Raw genomic sequence first — 16,961 nt, forward strand, 5'->3', positions numbered from 1 at the left:
AACTGTTAGGGGGGAAAGGGATTATTAGTAATTTGGTCTAACATTGTATATATATATATATATATATATATATATATATATATATATATATATATATATATATATATATATATATATATATATATGAGATGGGCCAATTGACATGATTTGACGTATATATCTATCTATCTATGATGGTGCAGGTGAAATACCATTCCATTATCACGCAAAAAATCATCTCTCACTAGTATAACGCCAGCATATATCAAAAGTTCAAAGGTTGTCATTCAATTTTCGCTTAATAAAAAAAAAACATACAGCCCTACCCAAGCAAAAAAAAAAGAAAAATAAATAGTAGTAAAAATAGGTGACAGTTACCACTTGCCACCAGGCGGGACGTCAGCTTATTTACCATTCGATATCATATTAAAAAAAAAATAATAGAAACCATCACAAAAATTCAATATAAAAATCCTCTACATATTGACAGGGAGGGGAACGTAATATATCTGGTCGCGCGTGCCGCCAGCCGCCGCTGAAGGGTTTAATGGCGTTATATCGGCCGTAGCAGCTGATACCGCTGCAGGTGCTGCCGTGGCTTAAACTAACTAATATCTTTTGTAATATTCCTACTCCTGTACCTCGGTACGTGTTTCTTTTGCCTGAATTTCGAAAAAAGAACTTGCCTTATATTCTCTGTCTACCGATTTCTCGAAATTCAAAAAGAGAACTTGTATCATTGAAGCGTAGATTAAAAAAAATTGTGCTTGAGATTATCTTTTCTTAATCTATGACAATCACTGACATTATGGCACTATTTTGATAGACAAAAAGTCCATAATGGCGGAAGTTTTGTAGTATTCCTTCAGTAGCTTCTCAAATTCCATTCATTGGAATAATATTTATCTATTGCGGCATTTATAAAAATAAACAATACAGTAAATTCTTATGGGAAATAATACAAAAGGCTTAGCGATAAGCTAAGCAACCTCTTCCGGACAACCTACATTATTTTTAATATAATAATTGAGATGGTTTTTTTTCATTTACTTCCATCTGAGCACATCCGAAGTACTCTCAAAATTTAGTATATCTTTAAAATCTAATTCGAGCGACACGTGTAATAAATTCCTTTCAAAATATTTTATCGGTAAACGAGTGACTATATTAAACAAGTAAATTTTCCTCCAACAACCAATAATTTCAAAAGTAATTGAAGATTTTGTTCCACAAAAAAAAAACACTGTCTTCTTTCGTAGCAAGACCAGTTATTATTAATTTAAGAAGTAAACTTTTTTTTACCTTGCCCATGCTAACGGTATATGCTGGCCACCAGCGAAGAATGATAGGTTTTTTTTATACAACTTAGAATGGCAAACAAGCTGATGGCCCACCTGATGGAAAGTGGTAAATGTTGCCTATAGACATGAGCAATACCATGGACATTACAGAGTATACTGTTTCGCCCATAATACCCCCCATGCGTTGCCATTCCTGAGTACTCAGGTGTTATTCCTCTGTACCCAGTAAATTCACGCAATATCCCACCCTTCAAGCCGAAACACAGGCATGCAAACACAACTGCTTCACGGTTGAAACACGAATGGGACAGAGGTACCCAAGCAATTGACTTTTGTACAGTCCTGAATACACATGGAACTCAGCACGATGGTTTCCAGTGGGTAAGATTTATTAAGAGCTCGACTTAATAGGATATATTGTACTTAATATACATTGATTTAATTGGATTGAATAATTGTTAGTTAGTATACATTGACGCTTATCTGTGAGAGCTGTATACACATTTAATTGATGTGTTCATATGACCTTAAGCTTGGTAGTGAGGAGTGAGATGTTTTTGTTCAAGTAAACTTAGATTTAAGCATTTTTGAATAATAGATAGATAGATACTCTTTATTGTTTCCTCCAAAAGATTACAATAGTAAACTTATTATAGATATAAACAATTACAAGAAATAATCACAATGAGAAAACAATGGGCGACCTTATCGCTAAGAGCGATCTCTTGCAGGCAACCTTTGGATGGAGAGGAGTAATTATAAACAATTTGTATATAATATAATAGTTTTTCGCTTTTACTTACTTATAACATTGTATATTACCTGCTTAATTATTGTGAGCATATTGTTGGTGTGTCTTTTATAAATAAATAAATAAATATTGTTAGTAATAGGACTGGTAGTTCACATTATGACCCCCCTCCCTCCCTGCCCCAACTAATTTATTGAGTTGAGTCTTATAGTAAAAAAAAAAAAAAATTACAGCCATAGTGAGAATCTGTAGACCTATTTTTACAATCTTAAAATGTTAATAACAAAAAACTTAAATATTGCGCAGTAAAATCCTGCTTCGCGTGAAACAGAATGTTGTCGGTGCAAAGCACAAATTGCGCATTTATGCGTTGGGATCTCAGTTAATAGCTTTAATTATTTTTTTTTATTTACTTTATTATATAGAATAATGATACTGTAGGTATTTTGATCGATGGCATGAAAATGAAACGGTTACCCTGCCTGCGCTATCGATATACGCTGGTGTGGCATTAATGAATAAAGTCAGGCTAGTTAGCCTATCGTGACGAATTCACCAGGAACTGACCACAATGATCATCGGTGAGCGAGGTGTGTTCACGTGAGGTTGTGTGTTCCCTCGACAATAGGTCACACAATCCTCAGAATTTCGTGAAATATTCTTGTAAAATAAAAAATAAATAAAAATAGCCACAATGATCTTCCAGGGAGACCGCGGGGAAGTCGAGTATATTGCAAACAATGAAACTCTATTCCTAACAAAATTTTTTGTTTTTAAAAAAATCCGGCGTTCCATTGCTTTCTGCCTTCTCTAATGAGAGACAGGCTTGACAGATATGTATGTATAAAATTCAGACTATGGCTTTGTATGTTTATATCTATGTAAATTACTTTCGTGCAAAGTCTCCCTCTTTATTTACATATTTTCAAAATCTCTATATAAATTTACAAAACGATTACAAACAAACTGGTTGTTTGCACAGGACAGCGTATGCTGAGCGAGCTAGTACTGCAATGAACAGTAATATTAATAACAGTAACACTCTTTGGTTTGAAAGTCCACGTGTTTTCAATAAAATAATAAAAAAAAAAGTGAGATTTTTTTTTATTTTCTTAGATATATAATTCATTTGCATCAGTTAGCACACAAATAACAACAGATAAAAGAAAAAATATATACTCAATTCGGAGTTATGAATATTTCCAATCCAATGTGTCAACAAAATGTATTAATTTTAACCAACTTCAAAAATGGAGAAGGTTCTCAATTCAATTATATTTTTTTATGTCTTATAACTCCGTCAGTTTGTAAACCGATACGGAAAATTCTTTCTTTATCTTTTTTTTTACAACACAGGGGGCAAACGAGCATGCGGCTCACCTGATGGTAAGTGACTACCGCCGCCCGTGATCACCCACAGCACCAACGGCATTGCAGGTGTGCTGCCGGCCTTTTAAAAGGGAATATGCTCTTTTCTTGAACGTTATGTTGTCGTATCGGTTCGGAAATACTGCTGCTGGAAGTTGATTCAAAAGGGTGGTTGTGCGTGGAAGAAAGTGCCTTGAAAAACACACGGTGGAAGACCGCCACTCGTCCAGATGATTGGGTGAAATTTTAGTTTAAGACGGGTTATACGTTGGTGAAAATCAGCAGCAGGTATCAATCCGAATAATTCCTCAGAGCACTCCCCATGATAATTTCGGTAAAAGATGCACAGATATGCAACATCTCTACGCAGTTTCAGTGGGTCGAGTCGGACAGTAAAGCGCCGGTCGTCAACAATTCGGCTGCCCGACTTTAAATGCGGTCTGACGGAAGGAGTTGGTACTGTGGCGCTCCTGACCACAGGTAAACAGTATTCCATGTGTGGCCTCACTTGAGCTTTATACAGTTTCAGGCAGTGTTCCGGCGTGAAATACCGTCTCACCCTACTGAGCACCCCCAACTTTTTGGAAGCTATCTTAGCTTTTGCCTCCAGATGACCGCAAAACTGGTCGTCGCTAGATATATCGACACCATGAATCCCCCAGACTCGACTTATTATTGAAAGAAGAGCCCTGAAAGTGAGGAGATACGACAAACGGCATCTAAAATATCAGAAAGGATATACTGACAACTTGGTCCTATAAATTTTTTTACAAAATCAGTTCAGTACTTTATTTTTTAAATCAAAATAACGGGCTTAATCACAATTGAATTAGTTTTTTTTTTTTTTTTATGGAACATAATCATATCACGTATCAGATGTAAACCAAAGTTTTAAGCGTTAATGTTAAGTTAAGCGAAAATTTTAAGCGTTATTACAAAGCAGTATGCAATGTTTACGCTGTTTGCGAGATTTTTACTTTTTCTATTAATTTTTCAATATAATTTCTCCCAAATACTAAATAATAATCGTTTATTATGGTAACCCTATTCAGGCATACATTAATAAAAAAAAAGTTACTCAGTTTTTGGCGAAGTATTCGTATAGTACTCGTACTTTATAAATCGTATATATATCGTATTTAGAAATTGCTTCAGAAAGTGATGCATCTATTTAAAACCTAGTCTCGTCGAAGTATATGGATTATTGTTATAATGTATTCTAGTAAAATTATACATTTTCACTGAAAAAACACATGTCAGAAAACGACAAAAAATATTAACCTTCCATACAAATATTTTTTGATTTATCTATTATTGAAAAACTTTTCGAGAAACACAACTGAAAGATTAAAATCTATTTTGAACTTTGTCGTGATCGTGCAAATATTCTTGACGTAGATGGAGAACCGGATACCTTAGATTTTGGCATAAATTACTTTTTTTACATAGTTTACACTCGAAGAAATTATAGATATAGAACAAATTATATTTCAAAATTGGAAATATGATTAAAACTTGAAATTACACTTATTTCTGTGTGATAAAAAAAATTTTGAAGAGGGCAGGATTTGAGCATACCTTTTGCGCGATACCAATGCTTCGAAATATTTTTTTAACACAATAATTATTGATACATAATTTTCATATTTTAATAATATTTTTAAAGCAATTTTTTATTAGCAAATTGTCTAGTGTTTAATCATAAATAAATGTTTACATATTTATATCTTAATTTTATGTATTTCATTTAATATATTTCGTGGGAAAAAATATTTATTTCCATTAATACTGAGTTTCGGTTTAGTTAGATACCATAGTTTAAATGCCTTTTCCATTACACCCTATTTAAAAATATATTTCGTTCCCACTATTTAATTATTTACACTTCAAAAATATTTCATCTCGTTATTAGTTACTCTATTGCTGTCATAAAACGACACTATATTGCTTTTGCCATACGTCGTTTCCCATAATTTAGAATGTTATAATAAATTACATCCCGATGCTTACCTTCAGCGTTTTGACAGCTGACAGCAAACAGCCTTCCGCCGGTTTTTATTATTGCAGTCTTTCACAGTTCACTATTATTAAAAATAAATCACTGCAAGAACAAAACGGAACGCAACGATGTCTCAATTTAAGAAAAAAACTAAACTAGTATTTATGGTCGATTTGAAATTTAAATTTCGAACGCGATCTCTCGGCGCGGTAAACGAGTGTGAGACGGTTACGTGTGACTCACAACGCGTTCAACTAGTAACTGAGAGGGGCGGGAACGGCCGGCGCCCACTGTGTATAGGAAAATCGCTTTTCAGAAGAAAGACTGGGCATTGCGTTGTGTTCACGTGTTTTCCTCCCACAAATGATAGGTATGAACTGTATAAAATTACACACCCCCGGCTGATTTTCATCCACCTCTGGACATCTCAAATAAGTATTCGTTATTTTTAAGGCCGGGGTAATTATGAGTAAAGTGGACTCGCAACCATACTGCCAGCAGTATACCTACTCTAAAAAGCCGACGCTGTCTTCTTAAAAGAATTCGTCACGATTCTCCAACTATCCTGACCTAATCCTCATGTGAACCAAACAGCCCTGTGGTTCCGTCATAGAATAGGCCACTCATTGTTTGTCATAAGAGACGACTAATATTTAAAGGATAGATAGCTGCGTCCCTCTTAAAATATTACCGACAACTAACTACGGTTGCCAAACAGGGGGGCGGGGGAAGGGATTGTTAGTAATGGAGACTGAGAATCCCATTGCTAGCAATATACCCAACCATGTCGACCTCCTCGCGGTTCTCCCTGGAAACTAGCATGGTTAATTCCTGATGAATTCATCATGATGAGCTAACTGGCCTGTTTTCATTCTCATCTATCACCCTTCACTGGTGCTCTGCCAGCGTATCGCGTTAGCGCAGGCGGGGTTACCATACCATTTTCACCCATCAAAAAAAACTACGGTTGCCAACCTGCCTGCCAAAAGTAACTACTGGTAAACCCTCCATAGGGGGAGGTCTATGTTCAGAAATGGCCAGCTAACGGCTAGTATAAAGGACTAAATAAACACTTAAAATGTCTACAAATGAATCTGAGGCTATCGGATTAAAAATGAAAAATATTTATTTTTTTTTATCATTGAAACAACAGGGCGAGGTTTTTCCTGTGGATATAAAAATTTCTGTTCTAACAATATTATAATAAACATGTATGTCTGCTGTATGCTTTTGTTTGCCACCTTCGGTGTATAAAAAAAACTGCAATTAAATGAGCCTCCTAATGAACGTCATTTAAATCATGTAATCTGTTTTAATTGAAGTTAAAAAAACATAACGAAATTTTATGGAAATTATCGTAGAGGACGCTCCCAAAATGAGATTAGTAACAAATGGGAACAATCAAACAATTTACCGATTTTTTACTTAGATAACTATTGGATATCAGCACTTCAGACTGCCTTCTAGTCGTTCGGTCAGTCACTTGTTTGTTTTTTTTTTACAACACAGAGGACAAACAAGCACGTGGCTCACCTGATGGTAAGTGACTACCGCCGCCCATGATCACCCACAACACCAGCGGCATTGCAGGTGTGCTGCCGGCCTTTTAAAAAGGAATAAACTCTTTTCTTGAAGGTTATGTTATCGTATTGGTAGGGAAATACTGCTGCTGGTAGTTGATTCCAAGGAATGGTTGTGCGTGGAAGAAAGTGCCTTGAAAAACGCACGGTGGAAGACCGCCACTCGTCCAGATGATTGGGATGAAACTTTAGTTTGTGGCGGGTTGTACAGTTTCATAGGTTTTATTAAAACAAACTATAAAAACGTTTATTTGGATTCTACGCTACCATAGACAAAAATCTTCAATCGTTTTAAAAAAAAAATAAATAAAATCAATTCTGAATTTTTGAAAATATAACGTAGACACAAAAGAACACATGTGTAAAGACAACCTACCTTTTATAGTCACTTATTAATAATAATAATTATCTATCAACAACGTCTAGTCTGTAAGTCAATCGGGACACGATATTCTGTTGTACACTGCTCTGTGCACACCTGTTCAGACAGACAAGTGTGTGGTGTTTGCGCAGGTGGGCACAGAGCACAATAGACACGTGCCCGGGTGAAATTAAATATGGCATTTTACATGTTATTCTTTCGACGTGTAATGTAAGAAAAAAAAAAGAAAAAAATTAATTTACAATTTTAATTTTACCATAGATTGAGAATAAACTTTTTAACTTTTTTTTTAATTAATTTGAAATGAGAAGGGATTAGTTGAAACTTAGAAAATTGTAACCATCACTTACAGGCACGTACTGTTATAATAAGACATCCCAAATTGTAACGCTTACGATTTTTTTTTATACAACTTAGAATGGCAAACAAGCTGACAGGCCCACCTGATGGAAATGGTAAGCGTCGCCTATAGACATGAGCAGTACCATGGACATAACAGAGTATACTGTTTCGCCCATGATACCTCCCATGCGTTGCCATTCCTGAGGACTCAGGTCTTATTCCTCTGTACCCAGTAAATTCACGCCATATCCCACCCTTCAGACCGAAACACAGCCATGCAAACACAACTGCTTTACGGTTGAAACACGAATAGGACAGAGGTACCCAAGCAATCGAGTTTTGTACAAAGTCTCCCTCCCTAACAGATATGAATTTATTTATATAATAATTTTAATTGATTTATTCTTAATATGTATGTTAAACTATAAGGTAACTTAGATTATACAGATAGAGTGTCTCCATACAAATGCTTCGAAGAAAGCGCGTAATGTTTTATACAATTTTACTTTATAAATTGTTATGAATGTTTTCTTCATAATTTCTATATTTATTTATTTTGTTTTATAATTTTTACATCTCTTTAATACGTAAAAATTCATTTTGTTTATTAAACAATTAAATATAGATACGTCAAGACACATTGTGTGCGTAAGTGTATAGAACACTGATAAAAAAACGAGTCAGCTAATTTGACATTTAGCTGACAAAAGTTGACCCATTTTTGAGACTTAATGCTCTATCTATATAACCTAAGTAAGGTAAATACCTTATATAGGCCCATAAAAAAATTTATAATATAAATATTAATAATTATTGACTGTAAACTTTGAAATTTGACAATAGAATTTATTTTTATTTATTTATTTATTCATTAGTACAAATGTGTACATGGCGGACTTAATGCTAAAAAATTTATTAAATGAAACTACAATGGAATATATTTAAATAGTTAAAAATAAAAATAAATCTTCGAGATCACTGCCAGCAGGAGACTTGGACTAGGAGACTTGCTGCATTTCCATATGCTAAAAGCATTCTCTCCCAGTCAACCATAAGGAAGTGTCAGAATACTCGAATGCGGTACTACTAATTATTGATATACATACATACTAAAATTACATATATAAACGAATAAATATATATAAATAACAAATATACTTACACATATATGACATATACTATGTTATACACGAAATTGAGAATAATATAAAGCACTTACTGCTCGGATAAAGTAAAAAAGTGATCATAAACCTTTTTTTTTTTTTGAAAGACGGCTTAGTCGGTAGTCTCTTAATAGCATCAGGAATTTATGTTTTATTATTGAAATATTTTTAACGTTTATAAATATAATATATCTGCCACTGCCACTAATTGTGACACCCAAACTGGGTTTATATTATATATGTGATATGCAATAAATAAATAAATAAATAAACAAATCCCGGTCACGCGAACGAAGTCGCGCCTAAAAGCTAGTGTAATCAATAAATATCCAACAAACTACTCAACCACCCCCCGTCTAACCCTATCTCTATACTTACCACTTACCAGCAAAGCCTATCGCCCACCATAATCAATTCCCACCACCTCACATATCACATTTATTATTTATCCAATAGGACAGACAACGACTGATGGTGTCAAAAGCACCATCGACTATAGAAAACAGTGGTTACAGTTTGAATTATTAATGGCGGGGGCACCCATTCATGTATAAATTGGACAGTGTTTAATTATTAAATTTCTAATGGTGTATTTATTTTAATCGATTTAAAAAGAAAGGGTTTTTCAAGTACACTGTATTTTTTATTTCCCGATATAGGAAACAAAGTGTTATAATATTGCGTGCCTTTGTTTCTTTGTCTATAATAGATATCATAGACTACACACACTTTGTTTTTTTTTCCAATCATACAATAACACATTTTTTTTTTATTGTTAAAAGCACACATTATATTTTAATGTAATAACTATCGATTTTAACTTACGTGTATTTAGTAAGAACGCTCGACTAGTTTAAAGATTTTTTACCCATTACTTTGTAGATACTGATTGACCGAAATAATTTTCTCCATCGTAAATAGTATACTTAAAACAAATTTTATACCAATTGGTACAGCCATTAATTATGATACACATACCATAAATAATTTTCACATTTATTATATGAATAACAATGATTTTAATATATTAATGATCTAATCTAGTTATCCCGGCAAAGAACAGACCATCCCTTCCTTTCCCGTGAGTACTATAAGAGGCAACTAAGGATACTCAATGGTCAAGGGGTATGCAGCAACGTTCCTCTTAAAACATCAAAGCCTAATTGCGGTTATCAGCACACTTGCCAAACGTGGCAACTACTGGTTGAACATAGGCCTTCTCCATAAGGGGTTCAGCAAGAACAGTTGACGGCTGATATCTAATCGTGTGAATGAGAACTTTTATACATTAGAAAAAAATTGTACCAATACGAACATATTTAAGAATTACGTATTACAAGATTTATTTAATTTTATTTCTAACAAATTTAGTTAATAATTCGCTTGGCCTAAAGCTTGAATTTGGAGTTCAAAGGGTACTCCATAACTCTCAATATTGGCTGCCATATTTCTACGCCATGGCTTCGATTTCAATGTCTTTTCTAAAAACCTTTGCTTCTGTACTTTGGTCAACGGAAAAAGTCGTTTCTTACCATTTGATCGTTTCACTTCGTTACTTTTAGTTTTATAATAGAAATTGTAGAAATCCTCAGCTCCTAAACGTAAATTGCCACGGTCGGATATTTTGCTTATTTTGCTAAAAACTTTATCCTTATTTCTATAATCAACATTAAATAATGATTCCATATCATTATCTTCAGCGCTGTTAAGTTTATCATCACCATACATATAATCCATATCAACCCCTTCTAAGCTATCTTTGTTCCTCTTATCCACACTTTTTAAATCGCAGTTTCCATTTCTATAAAGACCATTTAGTCTCTTCAAATAGTCATCAGAATCTGCAATGTCTACTACTATAGGATTGAAATCATCAATAATTTTATATTTCTCGCCGTATTTTACGAATTCGGATATTATATTATTATTTTTGTTTTGTTTTATATTATTATTATGTTTTAAACTAAATTTATTATAATTATCTCTTTTATTTTGCTTATAGTACCCACATTTGAAGTTTTTACAAGCAAATACCTTGCTGCTTTTACTTCGTTTGCAGCTATCTCCAACGCATCCCATATGATTATACTTTTCGTCACTTGCATCATTTTCTAGATCTTTCTCTATATTACCTAATAGTTGCTTAAGCTCAACTTTGTCTTCAAAATTTGTTTTATCCTCGTACTGTTCACAGTTTTTACACTGTCTGTCTCTGTCACTTTCACCTTGACGGGGATTACCTCTATCCTTCTCTTTTTCGGTTTCTATATTTTTCAACAAAGAGTTATCTTTGAAGTACAAATTAAGTGAATGTATATTCAATAAATTTATCGGTCCAGTCTTGCAGTTATGTCCACGTTTCTGACATTTATTTGTATTTGTATTAACATCTGGTTTCAATTCATTAACAGATTTTATTTTATCGAGTAGTCTTTTCATGATTTTTGCATTCTCTGTAAATTCTAAACTGTCATCGTCACTTTTATGTAATTTTACTACTGTAAATAAAGATAGTAAAAATATATTGATTTGCAAAGACTTTAAATTCAGTATTTTAGTCAGAATCGATAGACAATATGAAACCAATATTTATACTTTTGACTTCTAATTTTAAATGCCGAAACGATTGTTTTAATTTATTATATCTCGTTAAATAAGCGTGATATTGAATTCAATATTAGATCATAAAAATAGTATGAGAGATTGTATCAAATACATAATTTTAACTTTTTTTTTTATAAAACTAATAACTAGGCTACATCTTAGTTTTATAAAATTTTAAATCATATTGAAGTGCCAATGGCTGATAACTGATACGCATAAGGGGAAAAGTAATTGTTAGCAATGAAGTTTGACAGCCCCATTGCTAGCAATATGCCCTATTAGGTCGATCTCCTCTTGGAACCACCCCCTGGAAACCATTAGAACAATTCTTGTTGAATTCGTCACGATGGGCTAACTGACCTGCTTCATACTCATTTATCATCCATCACTGGTACCTCGCTAGTGTATACCGATAGCACAGGCGGGGTAACCATTCCAATATCACTCATTAAAAAAAAACTGATACGCATGTAGGTTTATATTCATATGTATGTTTTTATTTTAACTTCTGTTTAGCACTACTACTGCCCACTCACTACTTCCTATGCCACTGTGTTAGGTTGACTGGAAGAGATCTCTTTTAGAGATAAGTTCGCCTTTGCTAACATTGTTATTAACTTATTGTTGTTACTGTATGTTTTAGTGCAATAAAGAATATATATAAGATTCTTGAATATAAGGTAATCTTTCATAATATAGAATGACCACCTCCAAAGTATTCAAGTCGATTAATTGTCATTTAATCGTGTCATTTAATGGATTTATAATATTTGTTTTTGCTAAGTACCATGGTAGTGATTCCATGTTGTGATGGAGTAAGGATGCTGTTTCAGCACTTTTTATCTTCAGGATGTCATAAGAGGCGCCTATGGGAGACAAAGACCCTATATCGAGTCCTTGGCTAGTATGGAAATAATAAGCTAATACGGGGGAAATGGGCGAAAACGGATTGTTAGTGATGAGATTTAACAGCCCCATTGCTAGCAATACACCCTATCAGGTCGACCTTCACGCGGTTCCCCCCGGAAACCATAGCGGTTAATTGTTGTTCAATTGGTTACTATGGGCCAATCGACCTGCCTTCATCCTCATTTGTCACCCTTCACTGGTACCCCGCCAGTGTATACCGATAGCGCAGGCAGGGTAACCATTCCGTCTTCATCAATTAAAAAAAAAATACGGGGGAAATGCCCGTAGAAAAGATAATGCCCATTAGACGTATATTTCTTACGCTATGCCCGTTCTCAGAAATAAGATATTAAAAGATTGTTATGGACTATTCAGACTCTAATAGAACCATTGAGGGATGGGGGATGGATTGTTAGCAATGGAGTTTGACTGCCCCATTGCTAGCAATATACCCTATTAGGTCGACCTCCACGTAACTCCCCCTGGAAACCATCGTGAACAATTCTTGTTGAATTCGTCACGGTGAGCTAACTGACCTGTTTCATCCTCACCTATCATCCCTCACTGGTGCCCCGCCGGTGTATACCGATAGCGCGGGTGGAGTTACCATTCCATGTATAAATTTTAAATATAGAAATGACGCCGAAAAATAAACGCCAACAGCGTCCATTAACGGTGGGCGAATCCGAAAGATTTTATTATTCGAATAATTCGTAATTACTAATTTTATAATTAAACTACTAAATTAGTTACCTGCTAATTTTCCTATTCGAATGTTTCTTACTAAATACTAATCAATTCAAAATAACGAAAACAAAGTGCTTTCTCTGTATCTTCTACTACCAAGTTTGTTCCTTGCATCCAATACTACTACATCATTACCATATAAAAAAAATTATATCTATATTCAGATATAAATCAAATTATTCAGTACAGATAAGCTTATTTACTAATCATTATACAGTTTTTATCTTATTCTTTCAAATACATTAATAAGAATTTTGTATCTTTTTTATTTTTTCAATATAATGTCAATATAATATTTCCCACATATTGGGTAATAAATGTATATTATGGTAACCCTAATCTTTTTTTTTCTTTTATACAACATAGAATGGCAAACAAGCTGACGGCCCACCTGATCGAAAGTGGTAACCGTCGCCTATAGACATGAGCAGTACCGTGGATATAACAGAGTATACCGTTTCGCCAATGATACCCCCCTTCGCTAATGATAAAAAAGTTGACCGGTTTTTAACGAAACATTTGTATGATGACACTGTCCTTATAATCCAAGTTTATTCAACTACAGGTAATTTGAAATAACCATTAATTTTAATATCAATAGGCACAGCGTAATGCATTAGTATTTCTTTTTCCGGATCAGATGAGTGACTTCGTCTCGATGGCGCCACTTTCTCTATGCCTCCATGTAAATAATCAACGTAGCTTCCAAACCTTCTATTGTCTTTGGTACGGTACGTTCTTAAATTCCTTTCGAAATCACTAACACTGCCACCTTCGGAACTGTTCATATCGTCGTGAAATGCAAAGTTCGTATCAGAGAAGTCGTATCGTCTTAAATTATTCATTAAAGTTTCAATCGCGCCTCTTCTCGTATTTTTCAACGAACGCCTCCTGTGCTCGTGTCCATCGATGTTGCTGTTATCGAATTGACGATTCTGCTCGTCGATTAGAGATGTCAAATCGAATCTGTCATTGCGGTCGTCGAATGTGACGTCCGCTCTCATGGCCGTGTTGGGCGCGTACTGACAAATCACTGACGTAATGATGGATGCCAAAATAATACATTTCCAAATCTGAAACTTTTTTTTTATTATTATATCAGCTGTTATCTGTCCACTGCTGAGCATAAGCCTCCCCCTATTGAGTAGGCAGGTTCCCCGCAGCTGCCACGTTTGACGGGCAGTTTTTTTTTATACAACTTAGAATGGTAAACAAGCTGACGGCCCACCTGATGGAAAGTGGTAACCGTCACCTATAGACATGAGCAGTAGCATGGATACAACAGAGTATACTGTTTCGCCCATGATACCCCCATGCATTGCCATTCCTGAGGACCCGGGTGTTATTCCTCTGTACCCTGTAAATTCACTGCCATATTATATATGCCATTCTTCATACCGAAACACAGCCATGCAAACACAACTGCTTCACGGTAGAAACACGAATAGGACAGAGGTACCCAAGCAATCGACTTTTGTACAAAGTCTCCCTCTGGTGCAGGGTTGGCAACTGCAGTTAGGCTTAAGTGATGTTTTAAGAAGGACGCTGCTGTCCATGCCTCGACCTTAAAAGGCGTTCCTTGGAAGGCGGACCCTGGTAAAAAAGATAGTAATCCTATTTATAACGCCAGATTAAAAGGCCGGCAGCGCACCTGCAGTGCCGCTGGTGTTGTGGGTGATCATGGGCGGCGGTAGTCAGTTACCATCAGGTGAGTCGCATGCTAGTTTGCCCCGTGTGTTGTAAAAAAAAATAACGCCAGATAGAATAAGAGGATATAATGACGAATTACAGTAAGTTAAACATAGAATAGGCTACCCCTTTCTTTCCCGTGGGTGTCGTAAGAAGCAACTAAGGGAGGGCGAGGGATAGGCAACAGCGTCCCTCTTAAAACATCTCCAAAGCCTAACTGCGGATGCCAATCCGCCTGCCAAGCATGGCAACTACTGGCAAATTAACCCAAGGGGGAGGCTTATGTCCATCAGTGGACAGTTAAACTGACGGAGTTATGAGCATAAGTACACATAATAAGCATAATATCACAAACATAAGCAAAATACAATCGATTTATGATTTATGAAGTCAACAATTTTTCGAATCACTTCATAAAAGGCGGAGTTATAAAGATACAAACATGAATTAAAACCAAATTGTGAACGTCCTCCTTTTTAGAAGTCGGTTGAAAAGTACTAACATTTTGAGATGCGACTTCTTACTAAAAATATCTGAACTATTTAAAGATATTGCGTGCAGTATTATGAACTTACCATTTCAAAGCAAATTCACTTCCTAATTATAATTGGAATAAAGTAAACAATAATGAGAAAATGCAATTCCACGCTTATTTAAAATTGTTCCTCACTGATTAATATTCAAATTCACGATTATAATGTAAGTTTGTCTTTATGTCACATTGATTATAAAAATAAAGTGTCTCCATAGAAATGCTTCCAGAAAAACAGGTCAAATTTTTCATACAATTTTGCGTGATAAATAGTTATTGATATTAGTGACTCCTTTATAACTTCTATATTTATTTGCTTATAAATTCTGCATATATTTAATGCGTAAGTACTCGTTTTATTTATTAATTAATACGTCAAGATACATTTAATGCCTAAATATATAAAATACTGATAGAAAAAACGAGTCAGCTAATTTTTACAATTAATAAACTATTAGCTATTAGCAAAAAGTTGACCCATTTTTGAGGCTCAATGCTCTATCTATATATTCTAAGGTAAAAAAAACAAGACATTTTTTTTTTTTTTTTTTATAAAACTTAGAATGGCAAACAAGCTGACGGCCCACCTGATGGAAAGTGGTAACCGTCGCCTATAGACATGAGCAGTACCATGGACATAACAGAGTATACTGTTTCGCCCATGATACCCCCCATGCGTTGCCATTCCTGAGGACTCAGGTGTTATTCCTCTGTACCCAGTAAATTCACGCCATATCCCACCCTTAAAAAACTTTGTAGTCGTATTCACGTAAAATTATTTCAAAACACAAGGTTTTTTGTAATTCTAAATCCATATAAATAAAATAAAGTGGGTTTAGTTACATCATTTATAACTCCAGAACGGTTGAACAGATTTTGATAATCAATTATTTGTTGTATTCCTTTCCGCCCCGAATAGCATAATAACTATTAAAATATCGGAAAGATTCACGTAAAATCAAATATTGAGAGATAAATCAAATATTAAGACCTACTAAATTCGCCAAGTCAGCTAGTATTAAAATATTTGATATAAATTTAATCTAAACCTAGAAACGAAACAGCTTCCGAACGCGCCCCGCAAATTCGCGGTTGGCGGGAAAAAAATGCAAATGGCGGCGCAACGTGACGTCACGTCCGCGCGCCAGATGCCCCGCGCGTGTGCTACACTGATGCTGTTTTAATTGCACGCGCGAATGTTTTATTGCGCTCACGAGATTTTCAACGAGATCCATACACGTATTATATTTAATGATGAGCAAGTAAATTGAATTATTGTTACGGAAGACAAGATTTCTAATATTTGGCAATTCCCAATAGATTAAAAAATTTGTAGAGTGAGTCAAACCTGACTCTAAAGTTAAATAGGTTTGCCCTATCTACACTAAAATATGTCACTTTTACTGGAGTAATTTAACAAATAAAGATATGGCTATTAAGATTTTTTTTATACAACTTAGAATGGCAAACAAGCTGACGGCCCACCTGATGGAAAGTGGTAACCGTCGCCTATAGATATGAGCAGTACCATGGACATAATGGATTATGGACAATATGGAGTATACTGTTTCGCCCTTGATACCCTCATGCGTTGCCATTCCTGAGGTCTCAGGTG

The 16,961-nt window shown here is 34.8% G+C and overlaps 2 protein-coding genes across 6 annotated transcripts in view; both read right to left on the reverse strand.

The window, feature by feature from the left end:
• The window catches only part of LOC113519953 (protein CBFA2T1), a 90,016-nt gene extending 84,375 nt beyond the window's left edge, over positions 1–5,641 (reverse strand). Inside the window, exon 1 of the mRNA XM_052903286.1 lies at positions 5,410–5,641. The gene's annotated coding sequence lies outside the window, so the exon portion shown is untranslated. The remainder of the gene's footprint in view (positions 1–5,409) is intronic.
• A 7,990-nt stretch (positions 5,642–13,631) lies between these two features.
• LOC113520060 (uncharacterized) lies at positions 13,632–15,432 on the reverse strand. 5 transcript variants are annotated; one of them, XM_031912163.2, is made up of 2 exons: positions 15,390–15,432; positions 13,632–14,204 (listed from the first exon to the last, which is right to left on the reverse strand). In XM_031912163.2, the coding sequence occupies exons 1-2, from the start codon at positions 15,390–15,392 to the stop codon at positions 13,677–13,679; spliced, it is 531 nt and encodes a 176-aa protein (XP_031768023.2). In that variant the 5' UTR covers positions 15,393–15,432; the 3' UTR covers positions 13,632–13,676. The 5 variants fall into 5 exon arrangements, with proteins under 5 accessions (XP_031768023.2, XP_031768024.2, XP_031768026.2 ...); XM_031912164.2 differs by having other exon boundaries at positions 13,632–14,198; positions 15,390–15,414; XM_031912166.2 differs by lacking the exon at positions 15,390–15,432 and adding an exon at positions 15,317–15,361.
• Positions 15,433–16,961: the final 1,529 nt, after the last annotated feature.

Source organism: Galleria mellonella, unplaced genomic scaffold, assembly GCF_026898425.1.
Source record: "Galleria mellonella isolate WM207_F2 unplaced genomic scaffold, CSIRO_AGI_GalMel_v1 utg1053, whole genome shotgun sequence".
NCBI classification, from domain to species: Eukaryota; Metazoa; Arthropoda; class Insecta; order Lepidoptera; family Pyralidae; genus Galleria; species Galleria mellonella.